The following is a 15,687-nucleotide window of genomic DNA, read 5'->3' on the forward strand; positions in this document are numbered from 1 at the left end:
TAGTCGCCACATAGCCTCCCTTCTTCTGTTTGAGATTGCCAAGATCAACGATCTCCTCATCGTTGTTAGAGAGCGAGAGTCTGGAAGCCAGACGTGTGGTCATGGAAGCTACTGACACAGCCATAATAAGATCGATGCCGCACAAATGTGTTTTCTCTAAAAAAAACCTAACCCTAATGCGCAAGAGCGCCTTGGAGAGGAGGAGAGAAAAATCCGCGGCATTTTTTTAAATTTCAAATATTTTGTTATCAATACTGTACATGCATGCTTTATTAACAAGTGATAGCAAGCTCGATAGTTTGAACTGGTTGCGGAGATGCTCCTCTAGTTGGTGTTTGTCCACTTCTAAGTATATCACAGAGATCTCCATGGTTCGTATAGCTGACTGGACTTTCCGACCAGTTGCTAGTTGGTGATGCGTTTAGTCCAAGATCTCCAACACCAATGGTTTTCTTTGACTGTTGACTGCTACTAGAAGTATAAAAGCTGGCATCTCTATCATCAAAAGTTTTAAATATGGCACGCATCCTACTCCATGCAGAAGCTTCAGAATCAGCAGCGGGCCGGAAGACATGCATATGCTTGTACACGAAGGAGGTGAAAAATATGAAGAGAGTGAACAAAGAAGAGACCCCAGCAATGATGAATAGTCCGCAAAAGCTATCAAGGCCAAGACTGCGGTCAGAGATATTATTGTCGGAACTCGAACCTTGACAATTGCTTTCTTTCTTAAGCCAATATGCTTGAATCTTCATAATCTTCTTCCCTTCGGTAACATTTAGGATTGCCCTTGACATATCAGCTACAAGAGGTGAACGTTTAGGGAACACCTGCAAAGTCACACATATATAAAGAAAAAAGAATTACACAAACGTTAGATTCCATTTTAACCTTGCATAAAGATAAGAAACTTTGAACTCGAGGAGAGGAAATTCTTACGAAGGCGACGCCGTTAGTTTTGGAGATAGGTCCAACCATAATGTACTTAGAACAATACTTTGAAATAAAAACCTCCAAGCCTGGGGATTCACCAACATAAGCAGCAATGCCACCATTCGCAGTACCTTTGGTGAGTTCTTTATCACCATCTTCAACCAAATTAATTTTTATAAGCCTGCTATCATTAAAACCCCTTTGAATCAAGACATCATAAACAAAAGAACTCTTGCTGTAGCCGACATTATCGCCATTTTTTAATAGATCATTTAAGTCGGTAACGGTGGGCTGGAGCTGTTGAATTGTTAACAGTGACGATAAATTAGCTGTGTAGCTTGATGTCACTATGAGCACAACAAACACCCATATAGTCATCACAGGTCTAGCCAAGTTGCTGACAACTCTCTCCCCTGTAAAGTGATTTACAAGATACAGAAGATTTGTTAAAAAAACAATCTACACATGCATGTCTGAAAGAAGAAAAACAAATTTTTGAATTCAAATCCAGTTGAATTTGAAACTCGAAATTGATCAAGTAGAGAAAGGTTGCAGATATTTACTATGTGAGAAAACCATGGTGGAGAAAGAAAACCAAAAGCTTGTTCCAACTTGACGTGAAGGAGGACCCCGAAAATCTTCATTAACACGATGTTCTAGTACCCAAACAACAAAAGCGATAACGATGAAGAAACTTAAAGTTGTTAACCAAAGGCCCGATGTCAATGGCTTCATGAAAATCCATGCATTTTTGCTTTTGCTGTTTCTGATTGGCACAACCATTCCTACATCAGTTTCGGTATATGGCATTGTAAAGTCAACATACAAGGATCTGTTTGCTCTAATTGTTGTATCTCCAACAACAGCATCAAATTTCTGTTGAATGAAAAAAAAAATAGTTGAATTTTCGAAATTTGAATTAAAAAAAATTAAGACTCCGTAGAGTTGTATAAAAAACTTCACCTTGAGATATACTTGATAGATTAAATCATCATAACTTCCATCCATCAAACCAGAAGAATTTTCAAAAGGAATGAACTCATAAGGAAGAGCATACGGTAATAATTCCACTGCAGCATTGAAGACATCAATACAGAACCCTGTGACAGCTGTTCTATTAGTGTTAGGATCTTTTGTGATCTTAACAAACTCGGTGAAACCATCCTTGACAGGAACTCCTATTCTCAACTTCTTTTGGTTAGTTGGGATCTCCCATCCTTTAGGAACAGCGTAAGAAGCACCTGGCCATTTAATGGGTCCAAACATGCACTGGGAATCAGTAGAGATCTTGCCTGTGTCTGTAGAAACCATTCCATTCTCTGGAGTCCACAATGCAATTCCTCTTGCTTTGCCACCAATGACATTAATAATCATATAAGAGGATGACTGAAGCTCACCATCTATGACATTGAAATCTCCAGCTAAGCCTTTAAATCTAGTGTCAGATAGGGCTTTAGCAAGTTTTGAACCATACTGAGATACCTTAAGGGTATCGAGATCTCTTGCCTTGGAGGAGTCACTCACCAGTTGATATCCAATGCTTGAGTATCCAACTCGTTCGACTGCTGAAGCTAGTGCAAAGACTGCATCACGAGCTTGGAATCCATAGACATCCAACTCAACGTTAGTTATGTTTGGATTGTCCTGTTGGAATTTCATTTTGGACCGCTTTCCAAATTCTTTATGCTTTAGTGTTCTTCGAAATTCTGTCTGTATACCTAATACACCTTCCATGGAATTTCGGTCTGAATAACTCATGGACCTTAAACTATTAGATATCCCACCAGTTGTTATCCAAACGTAACCTGCACTCATCATTCCAATCTTTTTTGCCTTGGCAAATAACTTAGAGCAGAGATCATGATTCATATGAACAATGAAAACTCTTGTTTGCATTGTCATTAACTTGTAAAGCTCTATTTCAATTTGATCATCAGTTGCTGCTTCAGAAATTACACTTCTGTAGGGAACATGAGCTTCAACTTCTTGCAAGGCATCGATAAGAAAAGGTACGATTCCCCACCCATAAGAACTGTCTACGTAGATGGGAACAACTTTTCTCCATCCGAAGTTCTGAACGATACCAGCTATGGCTTTCACTTGGATAGAGTCATTCTGTGTAAGTCGGAAAAAGAAAGAGCTCCCAAGAGTAGTAAGAGCAGGACTTGATGCAGAAAAGGTCAAGATAGGGACTTTAGTTTGGTTTCCCACACTAACAACGAAGTTTGCCTCCATTGATGTTTCAGGGCCTATGATTGCTTGGACTTCTTCTTTGTTTATCAAATCTACAGCTGTGTATTCATGGAAGGCAATAGTTTCAGAAGTTTTTCTTTATCATAACCTTAACTTTTAATTCTCTACAATAGGAACAAAAACTAAAATTTCTGTACAAGCTATGATATTTTTATTAGATTTTTAGACTGTAAATTTTGTAAAATTGAGAGACTTATCAGAAATACATATGCAGTATCCACTCTCCAGTGAGAGAAGGCAGAGACAGCTTATCTTAGTACATATATATTATAGGGATTCTAATGACATTTTGCACAGATATACTATAGACCAACAACTAGCTAATCAGTTAGAAAATTTAATATATAATTCTTCAGTTTACTTGCATATACTGACGAAGAGTAAGAAACATATATCAATTGAAATATCACTGCGAGAGAGAAGGAGAGGGAACCTGCAGCAGCTGCACCAACAACAGTTCTGTTGGAGTTTCTTGGGAGCAAAGCCAGCCTAGTCTTGAAGTTAGGATTGGCTGCATAGAAGTCTGCGTGGGCTACTTTCATGCAACTCCAATAAGCCTTCCCATTTTTTGCACTCCCTGATTCAAAGTCAAGAATAACACCCACCTTCACTTCAGTTGTTGAGTTCTGTGAGCTCATGGCCACGAAAATCCATGAGAATAGAGAGACTAAAAATATGTAAGGAACAAAGACAACAAAGATATTCGTATGGCACTTCATGATCATATAATTCAATGGTATTTTCATTTAAACCATTCGACTATATATATTATGAGAGAAAAGAACGAATGTTAGTCCCATATAAGTCCAGGGAAATTAAGAATCTTATACCTAACAAGTAGCAGCCATTCCATACAGTTTAGTTATTTAGTTTAGTTTAACGGAATCAAATTAAATCATTTACTATTTTTGGCACTGACTCAAAGAAGAACCATGCACATGAGTCTTGGTCTTTTTTTCTCTATAAATTTTTGGTCGGAAGATTCCAGTGCGTCATTGTGTCTATGAATTCAACTGACTAGTATGAAATATAATTATAAACTTGTCCCTAGCTCTTGTTCATATTCACTCCCAAGTCTTTTACGGCTAACTGATTGAATTTTCGTCTTTCTCAGATTACTGGCTTGACCAAAACCAAACAACTTGTGCTTTTAAAATTAAAAAAAAAAACATGCACCGGGTTAGTTTATCATCAAGTCTATATCAACTTTATAGGAGCAATATTGTTTAGTCTATACTAACAATGTGACATAGATGTTCGAAAGATAAATTGGTAAAGAGTCTTCTTATATCATCATATACTGGTATAAAATGGAAACAAACTTTAATATGGTTAAAAACTTAAAATAGGTCGTAGAGGGAAAGAATTCGCTGCATTTGAAAGCATCCTATTTGATTTTATTAACATTCTAGAAATAACAGAAACTTTTAGTCAAACTTCAAGGAGGGTATGCCTTCTCTGTAGACAGTTTTTCCAAACACAACCTCCAATTTAACCTATAGCTCCATAGTCCAAATCAATCATAGGTCGAGCTATAATTGGTAAATATCTTGGCATTAATAACACTATTTTTTGGAAAGATAGAAGAATCTTCTCTTGAAACTGAATAAAAAGGTACTACTCTTTCTCGAGGTGGTGTTCGACAGTAAAATATCGTCATTGACTTTAACCTCGTATTTAATGTGGATTGGAACCGAGGAATCGATTCCGAAATTTCGAATAATAAAAATTCGAATTCGAAGTCATGATATCTCTAAAACAATCTCAAATATAATGAAATTATCTTACAGCAACAGTGTATCAAAATTGAGTTCATAGTACGACTCAGTTGACTTGAATAATACATTACCAGTTTATACACTTAAGTATTAAAACAATTGGAAATGTAATATTCACTCAATCCTCACCACAACAGAAGAATGAAACCCTCAGTAATCCTCCGAGTAAGCTCTCCAAGCCTGCTAATCCTCACCTGCAGAACTATCTCATATACCATTGATTTGGTGCACCGGCATTGTAAACACATATCTAGTAAGCTTTTCAGCCCGTATGAGTAAACCAACATTATAACATACATCACATACAGAAGAAATGTAATAGATAACATTTTAAGACATGTGAACTCATGAGATAATAGGCAGCCCATCTGGTGACCCAATATTATTTTAAATATTTGTACTCATGAGACACGGGGCAGCCCATTTGGTTACCCAATATCATTTAAAACATGTGTACTCATGAGACCCAAGCAACCCATCTGTTACCCCTCATGCAGTACAACGACAGACATACTTGAGCTCTAACTGATCATAACCGACACCCGGTCAAGGCTTGATTCCGATTTAATGCCAACAACGTCCGAAGACCAGAAAACGTTTTAACAAGACTCAATGTTAAAACCACGTACAATATAACAATTCACGCATGTTTATGTACTACAACCAAGTGACTTTTGCACAACAATATATATAATGTCACTCCAATAATCCATTATACTGGAAGTTACATTATCTCCCTTCCGGTCCCATCCGCCACAATTAATTAAAAATAATAAAATTTCATAATTTAAATAAAAACGTAACATTATTTCATATAGCAACCCATATATATGTATTGTATTTACCATTTTATACACATACACAACCCACTATATTATATAGATGTCACAGTTGACTCTTTTAAAGAAATCATAAGTATGAGTCACCGTCAAAGGTAGACTTGTCATAGTGAGATTTATTCACCTATTTTCTGCGTGCAACTTCTAGGACACCAAGAGCGATTCCCTCACTCATTTCGTCGGGTCACCTAATAGGATAACAAAGTGCTTAGAAAATGACCCGTAAAACAACAGGTGATTATTAAGTACAGTAAAACACTGTTCACGAAAACACTCTTCACGAAGACATTGTTCCCGAACTTTCGAATGATAAAAATTTGAACTAGAAGCCATGAAAACTCTAAAACAATCTCAAATATATTGAAATCATCTTGAGAAATACATCTCAAATATATTTACAATGTATCGAAATTGAGTTCATTGTATGACTCAGTCGACTTGAGAAATACATAACCAGTTTACACCTCAAGTATTATGACAATTGAAATGTAAAATTCACTCAATCTTCACCACAAATAGAAAAATTAAATCTTCAGCAATCTTTAGAGTAAGCCCTCCGAATCTGCTAATCCGCACCTGCAGAACTATTCCATACACCATCGAATTGGTTCACCGGGATTGTAAACACAAACCCGGTAAACTTTTCATCCTGTATGAGTAAACCAACAGTATAACATACATCGCATACAAATGAAATATAACAGATAACATTTAAAGACAAGCGTACTCATGAGACACTGGACGGCCCATCTGGTTGTCCAATATTATTGGAAATATGTGTACTCATGAGACATTGGGCAACCTATAGGTTCACCCAATATCATTTTAAAACACGGGTACTCATGAGACTCAGGTACCCATCTGTTACCCCTCATGCAGTACGCCGACAGACTCTGGGTAACCCATCTGTTACTCATGAGACCCAGGCAACCCATTTGTTACCTGTAATAACCCTAAAATTCAAACAATATTTAGTTTGATTTGAATTCTTTTAAGTTGTGAAATTTAATTAAAAAGAATTTGTTTGGTTGCGACCTTACGAAACGGAAACGGAAACGCTCTCGGAACGTTTAATTAGAAAGACGTTACTTTTCCGCAACGTATATATATATATCGACTTTTACTCCGTTGAATGTTTGTGAAACTTTCTTCACGAAAGTCGTAGAGCTCGTCGATACGAGTGCGTGGACATGTTATGCGTTCGAATCGGACGTCGGAGGTGAGAGTTATTAACGTCGGAAGTTAGTTTCCGATTTTGGAAACGAGTATAAAAAGGAAATTTTTGTGATTAGGGTTTCCATTTCAGGAAACCCTTTCTCTCTCCTCTTTCCGCCTCCCTCCCCATTCTCTCTCCCCGAAAACTCTCTCCTTCTCCTCAGAAAATCGCCTCCGTGCGATCTGCCCCCTGGGCCGCCGTGTCGTGCACCGCCGCTCTCTACGGCATCACGAGGCCCTCCGCACCAAACCCCGAGCTCGCGCCGCTCTATCTCGCCGCCGAGAGTCTCCTCTCTCTCTCTCCGCTCTCTACGGCATCACAAGGCCCTCTGCATCACGTCGCGATCTCCGCCTCCAAGCCGTCGTGTTCCTCACAGCCGGTCCCTGGAGCACCGTGTGATGTCCGCAGCAACCCTCGAGCTCGCCGCTACTCGAATCAATGTCACCGGCTTCTCACGCATCACCGACGACAAATCGAGCTTCCTCCGTTCGATTTAGGTCAAAAAATTGATGTAATTGAATTGTTGTGTGCGATTGTTTGATGTTTGAGATTGATTTGGGAGAATTTAGGATTGAATTGTGGAAAACTCGGAGAGGATGGAGGAGAGGGTTACCGCCGCCTAGAGGCGGCGCGTGGGGGTGCGTGGGTTAGTTTAGGAGGGGTCTGAGATCGTGGGAAGGAAGAGGAGAAGGAGGGGAAGAGTTTTGGGGCGGAGGTGGCGTGATACGCGCCGTGTTTGGTGTCGGCGCGTGTGCCCCACGTGCTGCCACAGTGAGTGGCGCGTGAGCGCCACGCGGGGCCTGCCGGAGGTGGCGCGTGTACCCCACGTGCCGCCACGTGCGACGGAGCGTGAACAGTGTTTCCGAAGGGTAATTTTGTAATTTATTTTTACGTACGGTAAATGTAAAAAGGTGATTTACATACGGAAAATGTAAATTTTATTTACGTACGGTAAATATAAATGTAAATTACTTTTAGTAAATGTAAAAAGTAATTTGGCAGGGTAATTAAGTAATTATTATTTACTGAGACAGTACGTACATTTGAATAGTATTTCTACGTACAAAAATACGTAAACAGTATGTACTCGTACAGAAATACGTATTGGATGTGTATTTGTACAATAATACATGAATAGTAAATACGTGAATAGTACACAATGAATAGTACTCAGTGAACAGTAGATTCGTAAAACTGAACATTGCTGAACAGTAACCGCTTATTACTGTTTCGGCATTTAAAGGTTTACGAAACTTTTCTAAATTCTTTTCTTATCTTTTCAAGGTGATCGATAAATCAAGGAAATGAATTATCTTTGGAAATTGTGGAATTACGCCCGAGTCGATAAGGTGAGTAAAATCTCACATATTTACGAATCTACCCTTGCGGTGATTCAAGATTTTTGCAAGAGTTTTTAATATTGAATTACGACATGTATACGATATAGTGGATTACATATATGCTGTATTAATGGTAATAAGTACATATATATATAGTTCGCTATATTATATACTGTTATGAATTCAATATGAATTGGTCACTACGATGATGATAATTATATATTGAGCAAGTGATTTAATTTGTACAATATGAGGTGTGATTATTGTACGTGTTTTTTTACATGGTATTTGTTAAACGTTTTGTCTTCGGACGTATTTAAGAAATATGACATGTATATGATATATCGGATTATATATATATTGTATAAATGGTAAATAGGTACATATATATATAGTTTCTTATATAATATACTGTTATGATTTTATCATGATGACGTCATTTTGATGACGAGATTTATATATCGTGTATGTGATTTTGATTTGTACAATATGAGGTGAGATTATTGTACGTGATTTTAACATGGAGATTGTTAAAATATTGATTTGTCTTCGGACTTGATTTTTGGTACAATATGATGTGAGATTATTGTACGTGTTTGGCAAGTCGGAACCTAGCTTTTGGCCGGGCGAAAGTTACGATACAGTTAGAGCTCTAGTCTGTCTGCCGGAGTACTGCATGTGAGGTAACAGGTGGTTATCGGCTCATGAGTACTCATATTGTGTTGGATGTTGGGTAGCGGGTGGTTACCCAATATCGGCGGTGTACTACGTGAGGGGTAACGGATGGGTACCAACGTTCATTAGTACCCGTATTATAAATTTTTTTGGATAACCAGAAGGGTTGCTCGATTTCTCATGAGCACTTTCATTTCATATATTTTTGGGACAACCAGATGGGCCGTCCATTGACTCATGAGGACATTTATATTTGTTGATTTGTGATTTTTTGTATATATTGATATGCGAATTATATTTGCATTTTACTCATACGAGCTATAAGCTTACCGGGTTTGTGTTTACAATCCCGGTGCACCAATTCGATGGTGTAGAGGATAATTCTGCAGGTGTTAACTAGTGGAGATTGAGAGACGACTCCAGAGTCTCGAAGTTATTCATTATCCTGCTTGTGGTGTGGTTTTCATTTCAGAATTGTGTGTGAGAATTTGTGAGGATTTATTGGTGAGTTTTGTGAGAGATTGTGAGGATTATTACATTCCCATTTTATATAATTGCTGAATTATAAATTTGGTTTGTAATAATTAGTTTTCTGAGTTGTATTGAGAACTCACTGATGATCCGCTGTGCATTTAAAATGATTTCGATTCGTTGAGATTGTTTTGGTGTTTAACGACATGAAATGTTGAGTTTTTATGCTCGAAATTTTAGGGTCGTTACATTACCACTCATCCAGCACACCGACAGACAAATTAAAGGTCAAACTGATCGTAACCGACACCCGACCAAGGCTTGGTTCCGATTATTGCCAACAACGTCTGAAGACAAGAAAACATTTAAACAAGACTCAAAGTTAAAATCACGTACAATATAACTGTCACGACCCCAAATTTTCGAGCATAAAAACTCAAATTTCGAAGTTATGAAAAACACTATAACAATCTCAATAAAATCGAAACCATTTTAAATGCCACAGCGGATCATCTCTGAGTTCAAAATACAACTCAGTCAACCGATTATTACAAACCAGATTTATAATTCGACATTATAACAAATGGAAATGTATAATCCTCACAAAGAAATCCACACAAAATCCTCACCACAGGATATAAATAAATAACTCCAAGTCTTCTGAGCTGTCCGTCGATTCCCACTAATCCACCTTTGCGAAGTTATCCCCTAAACCATCGAATTGGTGCACCGAGATTGTAAACACAAACTCAGTAAGCTTTTCAGCTCGTATGAGTAAAATAAAAATATAACTCGCATATCAATATATATGAAAATCACAAAACATCAATTATAAATGCACTCATGAGTCAATGGACGGCCCATCTGGTTGTCCAAAAATATGAAAATGAAAGCGCTCATGAGAAATTGGGCAACCCCTCTGTTTACCCAAATGCATTTACAACAAGGGTACTCATGAGCGCTGGTACACCTCTGTTACCCCTCATGTAATACACCGCCGACATTGGGCAACCTCATGCTACCCAACATCCAAAAATATGAGTACTCATGAGCCGATAACCCATCTGTTACCTCACATGCAGTACTCCGGCAGACAATCTAGAGCTCTAACTGTATCATAACTTTCGTTCGGCCAAAGGCTAGGTTCCGACATGCCCAAACACGTCCGAAGACTGGTCCGAAGACATAAACACATCCAAAGACAAAACACGTTTGAAGATAAAACACGTCCGAAGACAAATCGCGTCCAAAGACAAATCGCGTCCGAAGACAAATCACGTCCGAAGACAAAACACGTCCGAAGACATCTCACGTCCGAAGACAAATCACGTCCAAAGACAAAATCTCGTTCGAAGACAAAACGTTTTAACAAAACTAAATGTTAAAACCACGTACAATAATCATCACATCATATTCTACAAATCAAATCACATGCTCGATATATAAATCTCATCTCCAACGTGAACATATTCACAATGAAATCTTGACAGTTTATAATATAGCAAACTATATATATGTACCTATTTACCATTTATACAAATATATATATTCCACTATATAATATACATGTCATATTTCATTCTTTAAAATTATGTATAATCTTGAATCTCCGCAAGGGTAGATTCGTAAATATGTGAGATTTTACTCACCTTATAATCTCGAGCGTAATTCCACGATTCCGAAAGTATTTCCTTTTCTTGATTTAGCGATCACCTTGAAAAGATAAGAAAAGAATTTAGAACCGTTACGTAAACCTTAAATGCCGAAAGAGTAATAATATGTTACTATTAAGCAATTTCTGGTTTAACGAATTTACTGTTCAAGGAGTACTATTCACGTATTCACTATTCCCGTATTTTTGTATAAATAATCATCAATTACGTATTCATGTACGAGTACATACTGTATATGTATGTCTGTATGTATAATACTATTCGAATGTAAATACTATCTCAGTAAATAATAATTACCGATTTATCCTTCCGAATTTACTTTTATATTTGCTGAATGTAATTTACATTTATATTTACCGAATGTAAATAAAATTTACTTTTACTGTACGTAAATTACTGTTTACATTCACCGTACGTAAAAATAAATTTTACAAAATTACTGTTACCAAAACACTATTCACGCGCCGCCGCACGTGGGGTACACGCGCTGACATCAACCACGGCGCGTATTACGCCACCACCGCCCCATTTCTCCTCCTCTCCTTCTTCTCTACCCCTACACAGCCCTAGGCCACCTCACGCACTCACATGCGCCGCCTAAGGCGGCGGTGGTCAACACTTCCACTCCTTCCTCCGATCTCCACAATTTCAACCAAAAATCAACAACAATCCATCACAACAATCAATTTATGCTAACCCTCACCTCAATTGGACCCTTGGACCGTCGGATTGTCGTCGGAGCGGCCGAGATGCCGGCGACTTTGCAATTGACCAGCGGCAGTGCATATCGCGATTTCGATCGCCAATCTTGTCACAGGAGGCACCAGGGGCGAGGAGAGGTGGTGGTGGTGTGGTCTCTATGCCTTGGTCTCGCCGGCGACGTGCTAGGATGGCGGGAGAAATCACGGGGCTTCGGGATGTCGCGTGGGAGCTCACGGCGGCGAGGCGAGGAGCGTCGTGCACGAGGGTCGCTGCGGTGAGGCTTGCGAGGGTCGAGGAAGTGGCGGTGCGAGCCACGGAGGGCTGGACGGCGAGATCGCTGGTGGAGGGTTTTTTTTTTCGGAGGGAGACTCGGGGAGGGTGAGAGAGAAGGAGGGAGGTGCGGGGGTGAGTGAAGAAGTGGGTTTCCGAAAATGGATACCCTACTTCACAAAGTTTCCTATTATACCCCCTCTAAAATCGGAAACTAACTTCCGTCGTTAATAACTTTCACGTCCGACGTCCGATTCGAACACATGACGTGTCCACAAACTTGTATCGACGAGTTTTACAACTTCCGTGAAGGAAGTTTTCACAATCGAGCGACGGAATAAAAATCGATTCTCACGTCGCGGAAACGTAACGTTTTTCTAAATAAACGTTTCGATAACGTTTCTGTTTTCGATTTCCGACGTCACAAAACGGAACAAACACGATTTATAATTTTCACAGAACACTGTTTTATGTTTTAATGAACAGTACCGATCCGAATTTCTGATTTTCTCCCCATTTTTCTCTTTAATTCCCATATTTATACTATTTTCCAAAAATGTCCAAATACCTTTTGATTTGTAACTTCTTCATACGAACTCCGATTTAGGCATGCCACATGTCTACGAATTCGTATTGACGAACTTTACGACTTTCATGAATGAAGTTTTCTGAGATTCATAACAGATAAGAGTCAACTCTTGACCCCTCAAAATAACGTTTCTGAGTATAAAACGCTCGAACATTTTGTTTTTCTCCCTCGTACTATATAATCGGATCACCACCAATTTAAATATCTCCGAACAATAATTAGAAAATATATTATAAATATCCGGGATATTACAGGTTACACTTCATTTAATCACCGACTAACATTTTAACCGTCAACAACCATGTTGCATTTACTCGCCGACTGTTATGGAACATTAACTCGTCGACCGTTTTGGTTTCGTATTAACTTTCCACTAAACATTCATGTCAGCGCTCATTTATTCTTCCTTAATCGTCATTAATTTGGGAATCATCATTTTTATAACCCCCACAGGTGGTGAACTTAATGTTGACAATTTGTTTTGGGGTGGTTCTCATTGTCCAGTTTGTACTCCATAATCAATCTGCTCTTGCAAAATTAGGATGGAAGATTCTTACTAATCCTGACAATTGTAATCCAGTTTGATCCGAGGTAAATATTCAAGTTTCCTTAATATATGGAGTACTAAGCCTACTTTAAAAGGTATTTTAAACTCCAAACCTATTCTACAAGAAGGTATTCGATGGACAGTTGGTGATGGTAGACATTAACATGTATATACTACTGAATTAGTTTCTGATTACATTGTTAGCATCGATTGCTTCGCATAGTTCTTTATAATCAAAGTCGTAGATGGTGTTACATGTTTATGATGATTCTCCTACATCTTAACATATGACTTATCGTCGATCTTTAAGGGAAAAAACCCCCCACACATGATTTGCATTTCATATTTCCTTTTACTGAAAATCACAGTACAATCCTTGTATGCAGATAATAACTAGTGATGGCAAGCTCAAGAGTTGGAACGTACTGGCGAAGATGCTCCTCTGGTAGCTGCTTTTTGTTGACCTCCAAATGCAGAATGAAGATCTCCATGGTTTGTATAACTGAATGGACTTTCTGGCCAGTTGATCGTTGGTGATGCATTCAGTCCATGATCACCGACATCATTGGCTCTATCGGACGATTGACTGCTTCTCAAAGTATTGAAGCTGGCATCTCTATCATCAAAAAGTTCACATACAGCCCGAATCCTTTCCCATATAGAAGTACTTGAATCAAGGGACATCCAAACATGCTTATGCTTGTAAAGGAAGGAAGTAAAAAATATGATGAGGGCTACTACAGATGTGACCCCAGCAACAAGGAATAGTCCCCAAAAGCTCTCAAGGCCAAGACTGTTGCCAGATACATTTCCAGAACCTGCGTTTTGACAATTGCTTTGCTTCTTAATCCATTTGGCTTCAATCTCCAGAATGTTCTTTCCTTCAGTCACATTAAGGATTGCACTCGACATATCAGCTACAAGAGGTGAACGTTTAGGGAACACCTGCAAAGTAAAATTTAAAGAAATAAAAAATTTTATTACACGCAACTTAGTTTTTTCTAAACCATGAATAGCTTACAGAAACAGTAAGAGGAGGGTAGTTCTTACAAAAGCAAACCCATTAGTTTTAGCAATAGGTCCAACCATAGTGTACTTGGAGCAGTACTTGGCAACAAAAACCTCCAATGTTGGGGTTTCAGCAACGAGAGCAGCAATACCACCCCTTGCAGTACCTCTTGAGAGTTCTTTATCACCATCTTTCGCGGACTTAATAACCTTGAGCCTTGAATCGTTAAAACCTATTTCATACAAGACCTCACGAGCAAAAGCATTCTCAATGTAGCCAACATTATCGCCATTCCTTAAAAGAACATTCAGGTCAGTACCAGCGGGTGACAGTTGTTGTACTGTTAACAGTGATGATAGACTAGCTGTGTAACTTTGTGTCAGTATGAGCATAACAAATACCCACACAATCATCAAAAACCTGGCCAAGTTGCTGACTACTCTCTCCCCTGTAAAGTGAATAAAAATATTGTTAAAAGCTAGTCGATACATGCCTATCAAATTTATGAAGGAATGAACTTGAATCAAGCCAAATTTCAAATTCACAAACAGCTAGATAGAGATTATGGATACTACGTACTGTTTGAAAAAACCATGGTTGAGAAAGAAAACCAGAAGCTTGTTCCAACTTGATGTGACAAAGGACCCCGAAAATCCGCATTAACTCGATGCTCCAGAACCCAAACAACAAAACCAATAAAGATGAAGAAACACAAAATTGTCAACCAAAGGCTCCATGTCAAAGGCTTCATGAAAATCCATGCATTTTTGCTTGAGGTGTCACTGATTGGCATGACCATTCCTATATCAGATTTAGTGTACGGCATTGTAAAGTCAACATACAAGGACCTGTTTGCTGTAATTGTTGTATCCCCAACAACTATATCAAATTTCTGTCAAATTAAACATCCGAAATTATTATAAATTCGAAAAGTTGATTAAAAATTAAACATCTGAACTTTAGTTGTACTTTCATTCAAAACCTCAACTCTATTTATAAATGGAGTTGATAGAGGAACTGAAAGTCCCGAGAAATCAGATATTTACTAGTACGTCTGTAGCGCGCATGTAATAACCCGAATTTTTAGAAACTAAATGTCGAGTATTTTTAAAGTGTTAAACTTGTGAAAGTAATTCAAGACGACAATTGGAGGTTTGCGACATTTCGAGACGAAAACGGAAACATTCTCGGATCGTTTAATTAGAAAACGTAACGTTACCGCAACGTATAGATCGACTTTTATTCCGTCGCTCGGTTGTAGAGCTCGTCGATACGAGTTCGTGAGTATGTGACGCGTTCAAATCGGACGTCGTACGTAAGAGTTATTAACGTCGGAAGTTAGTTTACGATTTTGAAAACGAGTATAAAAGGGTATTTTTGTGATTAGGGTTT

The 15,687-nt window shown here is 38.4% G+C and overlaps 2 protein-coding genes across 2 annotated transcripts; both read right to left on the reverse strand.

The window, feature by feature from the left end:
* Window positions 1-272: 272 nt before the first annotated feature.
* Window positions 273-3,905, reverse strand: LOC126783858 (glutamate receptor 2.8-like). Its single transcript, XM_050509385.1, has 5 exons — window positions 3,620-3,905; window positions 1,897-3,224; window positions 1,497-1,809; window positions 940-1,346; window positions 273-830 (listed from the first exon to the last, which is right to left on the reverse strand). Exons 1-5 carry the CDS (start codon window positions 3,903-3,905, stop codon window positions 273-275), a joined length of 2,892 nt encoding a protein of 963 aa, XP_050365342.1.
* A 9,603-nt stretch (window positions 3,906-13,508) lies between these two features.
* Window positions 13,509-15,183, reverse strand: LOC126782815 (glutamate receptor 2.8-like). Its single transcript, XM_050508139.1, has 3 exons — window positions 14,875-15,183; window positions 14,337-14,743; window positions 13,509-14,231 (listed from the first exon to the last, which is right to left on the reverse strand). The coding sequence occupies exons 1-3, from the start codon at window positions 15,119-15,121 to the stop codon at window positions 13,695-13,697; spliced, it is 1,191 nt and encodes a 396-aa protein (XP_050364096.1). The 5' UTR covers window positions 15,122-15,183; the 3' UTR covers window positions 13,509-13,694.
* Between the last annotated feature and the right edge of the window lie 504 nt (window positions 15,184-15,687).

This window comes from Argentina anserina, chromosome 2 (genome assembly GCF_933775445.1).
Source record: "Argentina anserina chromosome 2, drPotAnse1.1, whole genome shotgun sequence".
Taxonomy (NCBI): domain Eukaryota; kingdom Viridiplantae; phylum Streptophyta; class Magnoliopsida; order Rosales; family Rosaceae; genus Argentina; species Argentina anserina.